The sequence below is a fragment of the Rhinatrema bivittatum genome, chromosome 1, assembly GCF_901001135.1.
Source record: "Rhinatrema bivittatum chromosome 1, aRhiBiv1.1, whole genome shotgun sequence".
Taxonomy (NCBI): domain Eukaryota; kingdom Metazoa; phylum Chordata; class Amphibia; order Gymnophiona; family Rhinatrematidae; genus Rhinatrema; species Rhinatrema bivittatum.
The window spans coordinates 278,914,842-278,933,757 of record NC_042615.1 but is presented as its reverse complement, the minus strand read 5'-3'; the positions used below and the strand labels follow the sequence as shown (position 1 = coordinate 278,933,757).

At 44.4% G+C, this 18,916-nt stretch overlaps 1 protein-coding gene across 3 annotated transcripts in view; it reads right to left on the bottom strand.

Moving 5' to 3' along the window:
- TTC31 (tetratricopeptide repeat domain 31) overlaps positions 1-18,916 on the bottom strand; it is a 167,312-nt gene that overhangs the window by 39,424 nt on the left and 108,972 nt on the right. For 2 of the 3 annotated variants that reach the window (XM_029595600.1, XM_029595618.1), the window contains exons 14-15: positions 6,288-6,480; positions 5,099-5,173 (exon numbers count right to left, since the gene is read on the bottom strand). In XM_029595600.1, coding sequence (XP_029451460.1) covers positions 5,099-5,173; positions 6,288-6,480 — 268 coding nt within the window. The remainder of the gene's footprint in view (positions 1-5,098; positions 5,174-6,287; positions 6,481-18,916) is intronic. The other variant, XM_029595609.1, reaches the window with a different exon arrangement.

The window sequence follows — 18,916 nt, the reverse complement described above, 5'->3', positions numbered from 1 at the left end:
GATTGAGAAGTATGGGAAGCATACTGATCTCAGTCAGGGAGTGGGGAAAAGAATACTGAACCCCATCCCAGTTCAACATTAGAAGAATGCTGGCTACGAGAGGCAGCTGAAGAGATATATTGAAGAGGCCTTTGATGGAAGAAAAGGCATCTAAGGGAACGCATAGGAAACATGTGTAGGGAGCAGAACCTGTGCATCGTATGGAATGATGCAGACGCAGAGGAAAGTTTAGTTAAACTCAGCGTTAAAAGATTTGCCCTGTACACATGTAATTGAGACCATTCGAGAGGACAGAACCTACGTGGAGAAGGTCAGATAGAGCGTTCATTAAATCTCTTAGATATGTGGCCCAAGGACGCATGAAGTGAACAAGGGCCAAGGGTAGAGCTGCGCAGCTGTCTAGCAGAGCAGCTAAGAGGTTGTGCGTGCTTATGAGTTGGAAAGCACATTGTCCCTATGCTGTCTGTCTGTATGCACAAAGAATTGTTGCAAAAGCAGTATTGGAAGGCATAAGGGCATAACTCATGGGTGCAACGTCCAGGAAGTTTATGAGAAACTATGCTGGAGTGCAATAGATGCATAATGGGTTGACAGCTTTCAGGAGAAACTTTATAACCCTAAGGAATTGCGAGCATGAGTCGAAGGAGACTAGGTCCTAGTTCGAACTGGGATAAGAATCAGGGACGAAAGCAATGAAACCACTTAGGTCCATTGAGTATAGAATGTCACTGAATATAACCCATAGCAGTTTTGAATTATGAGAAAAATGCATAGTGGGAAGAAACCCCATAGCCCAACCATGAAAAGTTGAAAGGCTGAGGTTATGGAAAATATGCGCAGGGACATATAACAATGTATCAGAATGTCTGTGCGCATGCTGGACAAGAGGGTCTTAAGACTGTGGTGTCCAGAAGTGTTACAGAAGGGATTTATGGCAGTGACAGTAATCCCAGTTAGTAAATGTATAGTGAGTCCTGAAAAAAGTGAGAGCTCCTTGCATGTACTGAAAGTGGTTAGCAGTAGTCTATGCAAGGAAAGTGATGATGTTACACTCCGCAGAGAAAACAGCATTCACCAACAGTGATGCAAGAGACAGTTCACTTACCGAAGCTGGTGCCGGCGGCAGAGCTTGGGGTTGTAATGTTGACTCACCATAAAGCACATAGAAACATTAAAATAATGTACTTACTGCAGTATGGAGTGATGGTAACCAAAGATACCATTGTACCTGTGACGTCTAAAGAAAGTTGGATTTTCTTAGGTCCAGGATGTGCGGAGAGTAACTATTTTCTGTTAAAAGAAAGAATAGTGCAATTAAAACTCCCCAACCCCCCTCCCTTCTCCCCTCTGCACTTCGTAGCGCCTGGGGGAGTGTACCGGGACTTTGGTACAAGGTGGGGTGGCCGCTCTGATATCTGACCAGATGGGAGACCAGGAGGTGTCCCAATAGAGGATATCATGTAGGCTCCTGCAGGTGTGTGAGCGGTAAGTGGTACCCGCATTTCTGTATGCTGTACAAGGAGACACTGAGACCTGTGGCCAGGCCTCAAGGTGGACTTGTACATGGGGCAATGGTTGCTGAATCTCATGTTTAGCAGATCAGCCAATGCAGCTGGACCTTGGTTGGGAGGGAACCAAGAGTCAGAGCATTGGTCGGCACAGGGACTTGTTACTGACAAGAGAAGAAGCCCTGCTGCAATCCCAAGAAGATAGAGGGGTTCTCCTGATATTGTGGCTAACATAGCTAACATAGTGATATGTGACACTAATACAGTTCTAAAAGGCACATGACCCAGAACTTTTCGAACCACGGTCCGAATGGGAGAACACAACTCTATGGGAATGCCGCCGAAGCGGGTACTTACCATCCGACGTGGATCGCCGCAAGACGAGCCGGTGAAGATTGTTGACCCCGACGGTCTCCGGAGTCCTCGAGGGTAAGGCCGGGGACGTAAACGTCCATCTCGCTCTGAAACCCGGTATGGTGGCACAGGTACAGAGGAGACAGGCCAGGCGTGAGTGGCGTTTAGACTGCTAAGTGTAACAGATGGCCATAGTCCCACACCACTTGACGGTGGGGCACGCCAGGAACAGAGGAGCCCTAACGGAACTCATGTTCCCTTCCCTCGTCACAAAGCGGCTCGATGTGTCGTGACGCCAATGCAGAAGCTGTCGGACCTGGATCCGGAAGTTCTGGATCACCAAGGACTGCCAAAACTGTAGGAACAGTGCTGATGGCAGTGGTGATGTCGCTCTGCCCGAGCGTTGTCCAGCCTGGAGAAGGATGGCACCGATGTGCTGGATGGCGTCAGCGGCGGACGATCACGATGTCGGCGATGATGGGTGCCACGGTGCTCGGCCCGGTCTTTCCCCAGCGCCGAGATGGAAGCCCTCGTCGTCCTGGAAGGCGATCGATGACGAACTGTCAGCACGCCTGCTCTGCTCCTGACACAATGGAGTGTCTTAAGCTAATACGGGGCTTAAAAAAGAACCCAAAGCGTGGAGCAATGTGAGGAGGCGAGGGTATTATGTGGCGGTGCTATGTCGGTATTGACGATATTGAAGGCAACCTAAGGGGCTTCGAGGATATCATCAAAATGGGTATGAAAAATCGTCGATGACTGGCCAGGAGAATGATGACAGTGACGGGCACTGACAGCAGTGGCATAGGTATCTTTGAAACGATGTGGAATCGAATAATCGAAAAACATTGCCGTTATTGAAAAAGATACCGGCATCGACTGAGTCAAAGTCGAATCAATAGGGCGTCAAGGACACCGAAGGAAAACGGAGGTGTCGAGGGCATCGATGCATGGAGGCGGGCATTTATGCCGTTTGTGGCATGGCCACGGGCATCAACTATAGGGCCACAGACGTTGACGGTATCGATTTGGACAGACTCAGATTTCCAAGTGTACATGGCATCGGTGCCCCAGACACGTGTGTCGGTGGCATCGATATGGACACGTATGGAATCGATGGCATGGATCTCCCAGTCGATGAATTCCATCCCGGCATCAACGCCAGTCCTGGAATCGGCATGGGCATCGATGCCAGCCATAAGGCTGGCATTGGCATCAACGCCCATCCACGGAATCGAGCCGGCATGGATACCCACCGATGGGACCCACCTGGGCATCGAATTTCACCGATGGGAGCAGCCTGGCATCGACTGCCCTCGATGGATGCATTCTAACATAGATGCCCATGGATGAAACACCTGGGCATCGGTGTCCATCGATGCAAAAGGACCCTCGCACCGATGCCATCGACGGACGGCCATCCGGCACCAATGCCAGCGACGGACAAGCCATCCGGCACCGATGTCCATCGATGGGGACCATCCGGCACCGATGTCCACCGATGGGGACCATCCGGCATCGATGCCCACCGACGAATCGATGTGGCACCGATGCCCACCGATGGAAAAGGGCTGGACATCGGTGGGGAGGATGGGGCATCGATGGCATCCCCAAAAGGGGGGGGGGGCATCGATGAAGTGACACGGGGAGCGGTAAAAAGTGTCTCGGGCAGCGGTGGGCGGCGACCCGAGTATGCATGGCAGTGACTAACAGCGTGTGCGTCAATGGCATGCATCCGGGTAGGGACGGCACCGAGGAAGCCCAAGGAAAAAAACAGTGCGTAGGAGGAAAAAGCCTGGTAGCACTGAAAAGCAAAAAAACATGGATAAAGGCATCAGGGCACCGTGGGGGGAGGGGCGCTGATGACATATAAAAGCCCAGGGCGGTTTAGGAGGGTCCCGGTGTAGCGATAGGGTATCGACTGCGTGAGGGTACCAGGGAACGAAGGACTTGAAGCTACAGAGGTCCTAAAGTTAAGGAAAAAATCCCTACCCCACTAGCATAAGCAAGCAGAGTGTCACAGAGATACTCGCAAGCTGTTTAAAGCTAACTGAAAAATGGGGGAAGGGAAGGCTTCAGTCAGTTAACAGCCTTAAGATAGTGACAGAAACCGACCGAAAAATAAGAATTAGTACTCACCGAGCGTCGTAAAAACGTACGCGGAGGGAGACCTGTGCAGGGAAAAGTGTTTTTTGAAGTGAAAAGTTAAAGTTAAGTGTTTCCATGAGGTAATTAGTTAAAAAATCCTCACAGAGCTCCAACCGCTATGCTGACTGCAGAGCGGAAAAAAGAAGACTGAGGGAGACACCTGTGGCTCACAGGGATAATTGCAGGCTGGGCATGCTCAGTGCACCCAGTGTGCCAGTGTCAGTCAAAGCTTGTTGAAACTTTGACAGAAAAGTTTTCCGTACAGGGCTCCATCCTCGATGTCACCCATTTGTGAGGACTACCATCCTGCTTGTCCTGTGAGAAGAGGAAGGACGCACTAAGCCTGCCTACAAACAGGCGAAAACAAAATCTTTTTTTTTTTTTTTTTTTCAAAAACACTTATCGCGTGCTCAGCTGCAGGTTCCTACCGTCCCCTGGCATGGTGAGTGAATCTGACTTCCTAGTGTCAACCCTGGCAGCTTCTTGAATGGGAGCAAGCGACAAGGTCTCCGACCCTCTGCCCCAACTACCAGGGGGGATGGTCCCCCCAGGACCTAGCAACTCCCTGGGAGGCTGAAGAGACTTCAAAGTCAAAGGTCTTCCTACTACTTTTTTTTTTTTTTTTTAAACTCAGGCTGCTGGGATTTGCACCTCCACCATCTGCTGGAGACAGAGAAATACTGGCAGACTGCAGGCGGCACCTCAACTTAACTGGCAGTGTAAGTCAAAAACTTCTCTGTCTCCATCTGCTGGAGGGGAGGTAAAACCCAGTTGTCTGGACTAATCCGGGTACAGACAAGGAAAACCAGAATGAATGCTCGAGTATTTGTGTACTCTTGGTCCAAAAAAAAAAAAAAAAGGGCTAATTTGCATACCCTCGAAGAGAAGAGTTCTGATATGGGAACAGGCTCTGCCCAGCATGTGAGCAAGGACATACTGGGTTGTTAGAGGTTGAGACAACTCCCTTCTCAACAGTAAACTTTATAGCTTTTAAAATTCTTTATCCCCCACCAACATGAACTGCTCCCCACATTCTTCAATGTCTCAGTCAAGTCCAACATTTCTTTCCGAGGAAGAGAGAGACTTACGGTTCAAAAAGAGCCTTAAGTATGTTCCCTGTAATTCTGGGGGTCACATTCCCTACCCAGATGGGATATAATTGCCTAAAAGAAACCATGAACAGGATTATTTAAAAAGTAACAATTTAAAAGCAAATTTATAGCATTAAAGCCATGTGTCAAGATTATTCCAACATAACTAACTACAATCAGATTATGTGGAAAGGAGAAAGCCTGGATACATAATGCCTTCATATATTAGCCAGTACTACATACCTCTAGGGGTAAGAGAGTGAAATAATCTCTAGTGTGTGATAGAAACAGTCTCCCCCCTCTGAGGAATTCCCTCTTGGTCCTCCCTCCCACCCACATGCACCTCAAATCACTTTCTCTCTGCTACGTCCAGCATGGGCTCACATGCCAGAAACTATCACTAGAATTTTGAAACAATTAAGGTATCAAATGTTCTTTTTGCTTGTATTTTCTATTGCAAAATACGTATTGTGCTGTGCAGTAAGAGCAAAACAACCTGAAGCTCAATATTATCAACAGGACTGCTGTGGTTGGCTGTGCTGAAAGCTACTTTAAAGTTGAAACCACACCTTGTAAATCGCTGCAAGAAGATGGAAGGAGTGTGATAGGAGTCAGATATAAAGATGAAAATGGGAAGGCAAAGAAAATGGAGGAAAGTGGAGCCCTCAGCACAGCTAAGCGACACAAGATATGCACACAACAAAGACAGAAACAGAGCGTGCAGGTGCATGTAAAAAGCAAAGCTGTGTGTGACAGGCTGACAGCATGCAGGTAAAAGCAAAGCTGTGCGTGACAGGGTGACCGCATGCAAGTAAAAGCAAAGTGGTGTGTGAGCAATGGAGTGACCACATGCACACATGAGATCAATGTTACTGACATTCTCCATCAAAGTGTCAAATTCACTGGTACCCGGACAGCTGTGATCCACATATTCTGATGTAAGAACTGTCTCTGGTAGTGATAAATAAATGTTTAGTTTTCCCCAGTATTGGCACTTATCTATGCATTCAGGGCTTTATTGAGAGAGGAAAATAAAATGTGTGTCCTTGTCTTGCTATACAACAACATCAGAATTGTATCCCGACTGTTCCAAGTTACAGTGTGTGGGCATTGCCCACAAGTCTCACATATTCTCACTCTCTGTGGCAGCTGCTGCAATACCTGCCCTGTGGATGCCGCCTCTTACCTGAGCATCGGAGGCTGGGCCTTGAGCTTGCTGCCCATCTCCTCCCTGCCGCTTCCTCTAATCTCACTAGGAATGGCACTTTGGGTTTTATCATTAGATGAAAGGTTCGTGGCAGACCCATTTTTATCACACTTCTTGCAGTTATCGAAGGTGGGGGCATTCGTGGCTGCCTTTTTCTTGTTCTCTTTGGCGACTGTGAAAACCAAGCACAAAAAACACCAGGTAGAGAAACTCAGCCTTCTACTCCGTGTCCTGCCATTTATTACATCACTAAAGAAACCAAGTTTGCTTACCAGTAGACAGGGTTCTCCATAGACAGCAGGATAAACCAGTCGTAATGCAGGGGGTGATGTTATCTGTGTGCAGTCGCTGCTTCAAGAACCACTCATTTTCTTCCCAAGCATAAGCTTTAGTAAGGTAGTTTAATATCCAAGGAGGTGGGCAGGTAAGCGTGGCTAATTTATTCTGTCTATGGAGAACCCTGTTTACAGGTAAGCAGACTGGCTTCCTCCAACAAGCAGGCATGAATCACCCAGAAATCACAGGGAGCCCAAGTTGATGGTTACCTTAAGGGACACCTACTTGGAAACCTGGACCATATCTGAAGCGTTAGACAACTGGGCGAACAGGCTGTGCAAAACGGCTTATCCAAAGTTAGTCTCCTCAAGACATGCTATCCAGACAGTAATGGGATATAAAGGTGTGAAATGACGACCAAGTGGCTTCTCACTTGATGGGTCTTGACAGAGGCTGTAAGCCAGCGCATTGTAGTGCATTATATAGTCTGCTAGCCAATTACAAAAACAGTTCTTTTGCAACTGCCCATCCCATCGGAATTATTGTACATGAACAGTTTTGAAGCTTGACAGCGAGAATGATTCTTCTTCAAGTAATACGCTAAGGCTCTCCTAAAATCAAAAGGAGTGAAGAACCCATCCTCTATCTGGCATGCGGTCTCAGAAAGAACTTTAGGAGACACAATAGTTTGGTAACATGGAATACAAAACAGCACTTCTGGGAGGAATTTGGGGTGAGTTTGAATAGCGCCATTGCCTGTAATTTGCTTAGTCTTCGTGCCAAAGCGATGAACACAAGAAACAATGCTTTATCAGTGAACAATGGCTTCAGCCCAATACATCCCCAAACTAACCCATCGCCACAACCACCACCACACTCCTAAAGCCACACCCACCACTAGACGCCTCACCAAAATTCACACCAACCCTAACATACCCTATACCACAATCACTCTCATCACCCTACTCCTCATTAATGCACAGTCGATCACCAAAAAAATCCCAGTCATCCATGACATACTCACAGATGACCAACCAGACATATTCTGTATAACCGAATCCTGGCTGAAACATTCTGACACAGTCCTACTCAATCAACTGCCCAGAAACACATACAATATTTTCTCCATTCCCAGAAGCAAAAGAAAGGGAGGTGGCCTACTATTCCTAGCACACAAAAAACTTAAATTCTCTTCCCACTCCCTTAACTTACCACCCCCTATCGAGACCAACCTATTCAAATCAAAACATCTCCAAATACTCCTCCTATATGCCCCACCTGGTTGCCTACAACACAACCTTTCCCCCCTGATTGAATCCATCACAACCCACATAAACTTACAAGAGCCAGCCATCATACTAGGAGACTTCAATCTCCATATCGACACCCACCCTCCTTCCCCCACAAGCGAACTACTCCTATCCACCATGTCTGCCATTGGATTCACCCAAATCATCAACTCGCCCACTCAAAAATCGGGCCACACCCTGGACTTAATATTCATAAACCACAAAATATCTGCAACTGGACCACCCTCTACAACCCCCACCCCATGGTCTGACCACAGCCTCATCCAAGCCAAGCTTCAACTCCAATCCAACCCAATACAAACAAACAACCGAATCATCGAATTCACCAAACCATGCTCCAGTGAAGACATCGCTGAAGTGTTACCTGAGGCACTAAAAACAATCAACTTAAATGATGCCAACTCAGCCACAAACTCCTGGATAACCATCAACACAGACATAGCCAATACATTATGTCCCACGATAAGAAAGGAAATCAAGCAATCTACAAAGCAAAGAGCACCATGGTACACCCCAGAACTGAAAACCTCAAAGCGAACACTGAGACAAACTGAAAAACAATGGAGACGAACCCCCACCTCAAACCTGAAAGACAAATTCAGAACACTACTACATAACTATACAACAGACCTCAACACAGCAAAGCGCAATTTCTACACATCAAGAATACATGATTACCAATATAACCCGAGGACCCTCTTCGCCTATGTCAAAGACCTAACCAACCCCATCCAAATTGACAATACGCCAAACTCCAGCAACATCTCAAGTGAAAAACTAGCACAATTCTTCAAGGACAAAGTTAACAACATCATCGCCAAGATTCCCCAAAACTACAACGACCCAGTTGACATCCCCCCTCCCATCCACACATGGTCACAATTCACACCCGTTGCTTCCACAGAAATCGAGCCTATCATCAGAAAAACCAACCCTGCATCCCACCCTCTAGACCCCATCCCCATCAAAACCCTAAAACTCAGAGAGATTATTGTCAAACCAATAACCTACATCATTAACTTATCCCTAGAACAAGGAATCTTCCCAGAAAAACTCAAAAACGCCATCATCAAACCTATCATCAAAAAACCTCAACTCGACAAATCCGACCCAGCAAATTACAGACCAGTCTCCAACCTCCCATTCCTAGCAAAAATCATCGAAAAAAACAGTCAACAATCAACTCACAGAACACCTTGAAACCTATAATGTTCTACAGCCTGCACAACATGGTTTCAGAAAATTCTTCAGCACTGAAACCCTCCTCCTCTCTCTCACTGATACCATCCTCAGAGGCCGCGACAAAGGCAAATCTTTCCTCCTGATACTTCTTGATATATCCGCCGCCTTTGACACCATCAATCACAGAACTCTCCTCACCAGACTTAAAGAAATTGGTCTCCAAGACACCACAATCAAATGGTTCAACTCCTACCTCTCAAACAGATCCTACATCGTCAAAACGAACTCATCTGAATCCTCTCAAGTGCCCCTCACTCATGGAGTCCCACAAGGTTCTTCACTATCCTCAACCCTATTTAACATTTACCTCATCCCACTATGCAAATACCTTTCAGAGGCAAACCTCACTACTTCATCTATGCAGACGACATACAAATATTACTCCCCATAAACAAGTCCATCCAACTAACCATGGAAAAATGGAACAAACTCAGCTCAAATCTATCCCACTTGCTATCTCAATTATCACTATGCCTCAACCAAGCCAAAACAGAAATCATTCACATCCACGATGACCGTCCCTCTCATCCACTCAAGTGCACCCCCTCCGACCACCCAGGAAGCTCAACCAACCCGGGAGTGCCACAAATCTCACCCACGCCGTCCACAAGAAACCTAGGCGTAACAATCGACAGCCAACTCAACTTTAAACGACACATCTCCAATACAATCAAGGATGGATTCTTCAAACTCCAGACACTAAAAAAACTCAAACCCCTTCTCCAAGAGCACGATTTCCGAACAGTCCTTCAATCAATTATCTTCACAAAACTTGACTACTGCAACTCCCTCCTCCTTGGCCTACCAGAAACCCACATCAAACCCCTCCAAGTGCTACAGAACGCTGCCGCCAGAATCATCTCTAACAACAAAAAATCCTCCCACATCACACCCACTCTCAAAGAACTCCACTGGCTACCCATTACACAAAGAATCCAGTATAAAACCCTCACCCTCATGCACAAAAAAATAAACAACAACAATATGAACTGGCTAAACAACGGAATACAACCTTACCCTACTCAAAGAACTCTCAGATCCACCAACACTGGCCTCCTAGCCGTACCCAATCTCAAATCTGCACACCTCAACGTCACCCGCAAACGAGCCATAACAATAGCGGGCCCCACCTTATGGAACTCCCTCCCCACCTGTCTCAGAAATGAACCTTCATTGCAAGTCTTCAAAAAACACCTCAAAACATGGCTGTTCCTAAAAGCTTTCCCACCTGACACGTAACCTGCCCAAATGCAACTGCAACACACCACGCCCCCTACACAAGCATCTCGCACCACCATCTTCCCTCCCTTGCACCACCTTCCTCCCACCTATCCCCCCCTTCCCCCTTTCAACCCTCCTTGCCAACCTTAACCTTAAAATATCCTCATCAACAAGTCATTTATGTACATATGTTATATACTATATCAAATGTTCCATGTAATCCTGTTATTTCTGTTACAATTCGTTATATTTTATTACAATGTTATAATTTATTATATTTATTACAATGTTATAATGTAAAATAGGGCTGTTACTACCCTATTCTTTTAGTTATCTGGAAACCGATGTGATATCTCGATCGAACGTCGGTATATAAAATAAATAAATAAATAAATAAACAAACATAAGAACATGCCATACTGGGTCAGACCAAGGGTCCATCAAGCCCAGCATCCTGTTTCCAACAGTGGCCAATCCAGGTCATAAGAACCTGGCAGTACCCAAAAACTAAGTCTATTCCATGTTACCACTGCTCGTAATAGAAGTGGTTATTATCTAAATAAACTTAATTAATAGCAGGTAATGGACTTCTTCTCCAAGAACTTATCCAATCCTTTTTTAAACACAGCTATACTAACTGCACTAACCACATCTTCTGGCAAAAAATTCCAGAGTTTAATTGTGCGTTGAGTGAAAAAGAACTTTCTCCAATTAGTTTTAAAATGTGCCACATGCTAACTTCATGGAGTGTCCCCTAGTCTATTATCCGAAAGAGTAAAAAAACGATTCACATCTACCCGTTCTAGACCTCTCATGATTTTAAACACCTCTATCATATCCCCCCCTCAGCCATCTCTTCTCCAAGCTGAAAAGTCCTAACCTCTTTAGTCTTTCCTCATAGGGGGAGCTGTTCCATTCCCTTTATCATTTTGGTCGCCCTTCTCTGTACCTTCTCCATCGCAATTATATCTTTTTTGAGATGCGGCGACCGGAATTGTACACAGTATTCAAGGGGCAGTCTCACCATGGAGCGATACAGAGGCATTATGACATTTTCCGTTTTATTCACCATTCCCTTTCTAATAATTCCCAACATTGTTTGCTTTTTTTTTTGACTGCGGCAGCACACTGAACCGACGATTTCGATGATGCCTAGATCTCTTTCTTGGGTAGTAGCACCTAATATGGAACCTAACATTGTGTAACTATAGCATGGGTTATTTTTACCTATATGCATCACCTTGCACTTGTCCACATTAAATTTCATCTGCCATTTTGATGCCCAATTTTCCAGCCTCACAAGGTCTTCCTGCAATTTATCACAATCTGCTTGTGATTTAACTACTCTGAACAATTTTGTATCATCTGCAAATTTGATTACCTCACTTGTCGTATTTCTTTCCAGATCATTTATAAACATATTGAAAAGTAAGAGTCCCAATACAGATCCCTGAGGCACTCCACTGCCCACAACCTTCCACTGAGAAAATTGTCCATTTAATCCTACTCTGTTTCCTGTCTTTTAGCCAATTTGCAATCCACAAAAGGACATCGCCACCTATCCCACGACTTTTTATTTTTCCTAGAAGCCTCTCATGAGGAACTTCGTCAAACGCCTTCTGAAAATCCAAGTACACTACATCTACAGGTTCACCTTTACCTACATGTTTATTAACTCCTTCAAAAAAGTGAAGCAGATTTGTGAGGCAAGACTTGCCTTGGGTAAAGCCATGCTGACTTTGCTCCATTAAACCATGTCTTTCTGTGATTTTGATGTTTAGAATTCTTTCCACTATTTTTTCTGGCACTGAAGTCAGGCTAACCGGTCTGTAGTTTCCCGGATTGCCCCTGGAGCCCTTTTTAAATATGGAGGTTACATTAGCTATCCTCCAGTCTTCAGGTACAATGAATGATTTCAATGACAGGTTACAAATTTTTACTAATAGGTCTGAAATTTCATTTTTTAGTTCCTTCAGAACTCTGGGATGTATACCATCCGGTCCGGGTGATTTACTACTCTTAAGGTTTGTCAATCAGGTCTACCACATCTTCTAGGTTCACTGTGATTTGGTTCAGTCCATCTGAATCATTACCCATGAAAGCCTTCTCCATTACGGGTACCTCCCCAACATCATCTTCAGTAAACACCGAAGAAAAGAAATCATTTAATCTTTCCGTGATGGCCTTATCTTCTCTAAGTGCCCTTTTAACCCCTCGATCATCTAACGGTCCAACTGACTCCCTTGCAGGCTTTCTGCTTCGGATATATTTTAAAAAGTTTTTACTGTGAGTTTTTGCCTCTATAGCCAACTTCTTTTCAAATTCTCTCTTAGCCTGGTCTTATCAATGTCTAACATTTAACTTGCCAACGTTTATGCATTATCCTATTTTCTTCTGTTGGATCCTTCTTCCAATTTTTGAATGAAGATCTTTTGGCTAAAATAGCTTCTTTCACCTCCCCTTTTAACCATGCCGGTAATCGTTTTGCCTTCTTTCCACCTTTCTTAATGTGTGGAATACATCTGGATAGTGCTTCTAGGATGGTATTTTTTTTTTTTTTTTTTAACAATGACCACACCTCTTGCACACTTTTTACTTTCGTAGCTGTTCCTTTCAGTTTTTTTCTATTTTTCTCATTTTATCAAAGTTTCCCTTTTGAAAGTTTAGCACGAGAGCCATGGATTTCCTTACTGTCCCCCTTCCAGTCATTAAATCAAATTTGATCATATTAGGTGAAAAACCTGAAGTCCACTAATTTGAGAAATTTTAATGAAAGTATCATAAGTTGAGCCAAGACCATGCTGACGTCCCAAGGCACTGGAGATTTATTGATTGGAGGGCCTGGAATACCACAGGTCCCTTCATGAATTCAGTTATTAAAAGGATAGAAAGAAAGTCAACCTTGTCCACTGATTGCTGAGTATACTTTAAGCAAAAAAGTGCTGAGGATAAGAAAAAAAAAATGAAGTCCATCCTTCAGGTCACAGGAGAAGGGGGATCCAGCCTGCTGGTCCCACACCATGTGGAGAAAACTAAAATTTTCTGATTGAAGGCTTCGTGGCTGAAATCAGTATGTCTTCCACTATCATAGGTAAGAGTAAGGGACAGACTATTGCACACTCAACATCCATACCGTGAGGATCAGCAGTGGAAAATTAATCTGTCCTACTGGGTGATGAAAGTTGGAAACATTCCCATGGGAATCAGAGGCTGACCTGACAGATGGAGTAGCTATGGAGACCACAATGGGGGGCAATGAAGATCATCTTATGCTTGTCTTAAGGACCTTCTGAACAGTACTGGCCATAGAAGGAAGAAGAAATATAGTCTTACCTGATAATTTCCTTTCCTACTATATCAGTCCAGATGTGTGGGTTTTCTCCCCCTACTAGCAGATGGAGACAGAGAGGACATCTTTTTCTGTGACATCATCACTGGTAATTACAATGATGCAGCTCCAGCAAAAAGCCAGTATTCTTATGTCAAAGCCATGGAAGAAAAAACTAACAAATTCAAACTCTTTCAACATGTACATATACATTTGAAACACTTAAAAGATCCTTCAAAGAAGCGATCCTTCCAAAGTTTTGTTGGATTAATGAGGAAGAAGAAAAAGTTACACCACTTCTAAGACTGTGCAAGTCCAACTTCCTGGGAGGGTCCTGAACTGGTGTAGCAGGATACGAGGAAAGGAAATTATCAGGTAAGACTAAATTTCTCCATCCTTATTATCCTACCATACCATACTAGACAGAGAACGTATGAGCCTGTGCTTCCTTGTATTTTGGGGTTTTTCTTTTTTCTGGAACACAGCCTCCCAATTATTTCTCTGGATCAAGAATCTCTCACTCAAGGGCAGGTGGGAGAAAGCCCTTCATGAATATCAGATCACCTGCATTTCCAGGAGATTGATATGCGCACGATTCTGCTGGGACCACAATCCTTGGGTCCATGCAGCACCACTGTGCACTCTCCAACCTCTAGTGGAGACATTGGTAGACAATGTCACTTGATGCACCAGGACGCACAGTGAAACCTAGCACCAGAACGTCCATGTTTATACTCAATGCAAGGGATGCTGATATCTTGGAATTTACTGATACTTGGTGGGATAATGGGTGAAGAAGCTCACAAGGCAGTGATCGTGTATGGGAGTTGCTGTGCACGCTTAGGAAAACTATCTGGCTCTGAGAATTCAGTGCTTGTCGGTGCTGTCACCCACACATTATGGGCTACTTTTATGACTGCTTGTATGGTACCCCTGCTACAAGCTGTCAGCTATAAAACTAGCAGGGATCCTGTGGAATGGTATGAATGTAGTCCCTTTACAAGACCAATACCTACCTGTAATGTGATATTTAATATGCATTCAAAAAACAAATACTTAAAAAAAAGAAAAAAAAAGCTAACTCGTACTGGTTTTATTTTATTTTATTTTTGGCTCCACAGAGATCAGAATGCCTAATGTTTCTACTTATGTCTATTATCTTTCCCAGTTTCAAAGCTCTGCTTAATTTCATAACATTTGGAGAGTGATAGAAGAAAACAATTAGGAACACTACAAAACAGAATTTATCTGCTGCACATCTGGGGAGAAAAGCCATAAACAGATGAGCAAAGGACGAATTTGGGAGCACTCATATTCAAAGATGAAATTGGTAGGGATGGACTGGCGGGAAGGGGAAGCAAAGGAGGAAAATAATGTTTATGAACACCATGAACATATAGATTAATAACAGACTGTGGCCCATCTGTGAGTTTGTTCATGGAAACATACAAGGGATTACACATTACAAATTTTTTTTTTTTTTTTAAATTGAAAATGTTTATTGGATGACACAAAATGAAATCATACAATATTAACTTATACATACATGCATCCATTTTTCACCCAATTAGAACATCCCAACCCACTCCCCAAAATGCAATAATACATCAAACATGCAGAATATAGCCAAAATGAATGCATAACAATATAAAGTAGGCATCGTCATCTAGCGCAGTGGTTCTCAACCTTTTTCCCATCGCAACACACCGGACAGGCCATGCTCACATGTGTGACACACTGCTCATTACAATTAACGGCGGAAATAAAAAGTAAAGGTCCGGTAATTATTTTTATTGTTTAAAATGACACAAGAAAAAGATACATATTCTGTCTGAACAGAAATTGCATAAATAGTAAACATCCCACACCAAAACAGCACCAATTTCCAGCACTTAAACAGTAACCACCTTACCTAAGAAAAGGCAACACTGAAAATATTACACCAGGCCTTAAGACACCAATACATCTTCTATTAGGAAAACGGACCAAGTCAGGCTGCTAAAGAGTCCTAAACAGAAACTACACGCCAGCAGAAAACCTCACCTGAGTCACATGTGCTGGCCCTCACCTAACAAAGAATAGAGACCAAAATATATAACTAGAAGCATGCAGAAAAAACTGAATTGGAAACTGCAACAAGCCAGAGTCTCTGTGTGCAGTGTAATAAAAGAAAAAAGAAACATCACCCATCCTTATAAAACAAATCAAGAAATATAAAATCAGTAGCAGTAAAACCATACTAACAAAAAGAGATTATTTCGAAACAGCTGATGAGTGGAATATCCAATAATTAAAAACTAATATAAAAAATTTCTAGATACCAATAAAATATTTCAAAATAGCAGACACAAAGACCCAGTAATGAAAAATAAGGATACAAAAATGGTTTTGCTCTGCATACCTGGGAACGTTTGATATCCAGGTGTCCTGAGATTGTTCTGAATTAGCAGGAGGAGGGGTGGTTTGCTTGGAACTTTCTCCTCTCTCTGTCACATACCAGCGCTCTCTCTCACACTGGCTCTCAATTACACACCTATACACACATGCTCTCAGTCACTCACATATACACATGCTTTTTCTCTCACTTATATAGGCTCTTAATTACACATTTACACACATGCTATCTTTTCACGCTTACACACACAGGCTTTCAATCACACACATACATGCTATCTTTCTCTCTCACACACAGACTCTCATTCACATGCTTATAAACATGCTCTCTCTCTCTCTCATTTACACACACAGGTGCTCCCTCACCTACTCAGGTGCTCCCTCACCTAAACCAGCTCTCAATCACACACAGACACACATGCTCTCTCCCTTACTTATACACACAGGCTCTTGATCATACATACACAATCTCTCTCACACACAAATGATCTCAATCATACACACATACTCTTTCACACAAACAGGTTTTCAATCACAAACTTACACATATAGGTTCCCAATTGTAAACTTACATTCATGCTCTCTCTCTCAAAGGCAGGCTCTCAATCCCAGACATACTCTTTCACATACACAGGCTCTCAATCACACACATACGTGCTATCTCACTCACACACATGCTTGCTTGCTCATTCATTCATTCACTCTCTCTCCCTACCCCCACCCCCCAGAACTAGCGGCAGCAGCCTCCTCCCAACCCTAACCTCTTTCATTTTCAGCCCTCGCGGAGGAGGAGTCCCATCGGCCACGGGGGTTGACGTTCTTCTTCATTTTCCTCCGAGCCACGCTGCACATTCTTCAGGCCGCGCCTCTCTTCTCTTCTTCGGGCCGACGCTGACACACTAGCATGGTCTCTTCTTCCCGCGCACGCACCCGCTGCTCATCACTTCCTCTTCCGGGCCGCGGGGGAGGGGCGGGAAGAAGAGACCATACCGATGCCGATACGCTGACTCCAGCTGTCCTGCCGCGTTCCGCTCGGGCGGAGGAGGACTGGGGAGCAGCTGGGTCAGCGAGTGACCAGGAAGTGTGGTGACACACCTGCGTGTTCTTGGCGACACACTGGTGTGTCGCGACACACCGGTTGAGAACCACTGATCTAGAGTGCACAAAATGAAATGCAAAACTACTCAGAAAGCACAGATACAAAAGAAAGCCAGACAGGTAGGTAAACACCTCCCCGAATAACATTAGTCAGTAGGCAAAAATGAAAAAAGGAGGGAAAGGAAAAAAGAAGAGAAACAAGGGGACAATCTGAAAAGAAGAAGAATGGGCCCTATTAAACAGCTGAACCTTGGGACTGGAGTCAGATTATAAAGACCCCAAATTGCCTCAAAGGAGGATAACTGATTGTGGCGCAAAGCAGTTAGATAAGCTAAATGATAATAGCTATATAAGCGTTGGGTCACCAAGTGAGCTGAAGGTACATCCGCACGTTTCCAAAATGTGGCTAATCCATAACGAGCTGCTATGACTATCTGTTGGCAGAATCATTGAGAATGCTTATCAAGACCAGAGGCTGGAATGTTAAGCAGGATGTTTCGTGGATCAGCAAGAACTTACACCCCTAAAAGTTGCGATATCCAGTCTAGAATTTGCTTCCAAGAAGAAATGACCACCTCACATTGCCACTATATATGGAAAAAAGTGCCAATGTTGCCACAATTTCTCCAGCATGCATCCAACACAGCAGGAAATGCACGGTGCAATCTAGCTGGAGTCAAATACCAATGGTACAATAATTTGTAGCAATTCTCCTGTAGACTAGCAGATATAGAATGCTTGCCATCATACAAGGCGGCCAGGGCCCAATCTTCAACACTCATGGGGCACCCCAGGTCTAAATCCCAATCACGTAAATGTTTAAAGGGCTTATGCAACCGTCCATTGAGAAAACTATATATTTTAGATATTAGACCTCTCGAAGTATCTGCTTGGTTGCAATAAGTTTTGAACAGAGATCTCGTCCGGCTCAAGGTGGCTGTTTGCTTCTTAGAATCTATGAAATGCTTGGTTTGAGCATAAGCTAACAAGTCCACATCCCCCATGTGATATTTATCCCTTAAGAAATTAGCAGTCAGTTACCCTGATAAAAAAAAAAAAAAAAAAAAGGTGGTCAATATGAAAAATACCAAGAGCTGACCAAATATCAAAATACACTAGAACGGCTGGGAAGGTTACATTGTGAAATAGGTGAGAAGTAAACGTAAGAACTGTTACCAACCAGTTGGTACCGCCAGTGAGACCAAACCCACATGTTAACTTGTAATGTAAGCGGGAGGGCGTGAATAAAGTGGAGACATTCAAACACTGCACGGAGCGGCAGTAGCCACAGAGGCATTCAAACACTGCACAGAGCGGCAGTAGCCACAGAGGTATTCACGGAGCGGGATGCCAGTGGCCAGTAGTTGGTGTTCCACCTTCACGGAGCGGAAGGATGGAGGGCTGCTATTTCCAAAAAAAAACCCCAACAAAACAAAAAAATAAAAATAAGGGTGGGTAAGAGTATGGGGCAAGGGGGTGGCCTGCTTGTTGCAGCGGTTGCTACCCCCAATTGAGCTGGATGTCACTTGGATGCAGATTCAAAGCTGCTCTCTAAATTGGGTGGAGGGGAATTAGGGCTGGAGGGTACTGGAAGCCAATAGTAACAGGTGGGAGAGAGAAAAAGGGAAAAAAAATGGATAAAGTGCGTAGCTTGCTGGGCAGACTTGATGGGCCATTTGGTCTTCTTCTGCCGTCATTTCTATGTTTCTATGTTTCAATGGTCACCAGGAGGACAGAGG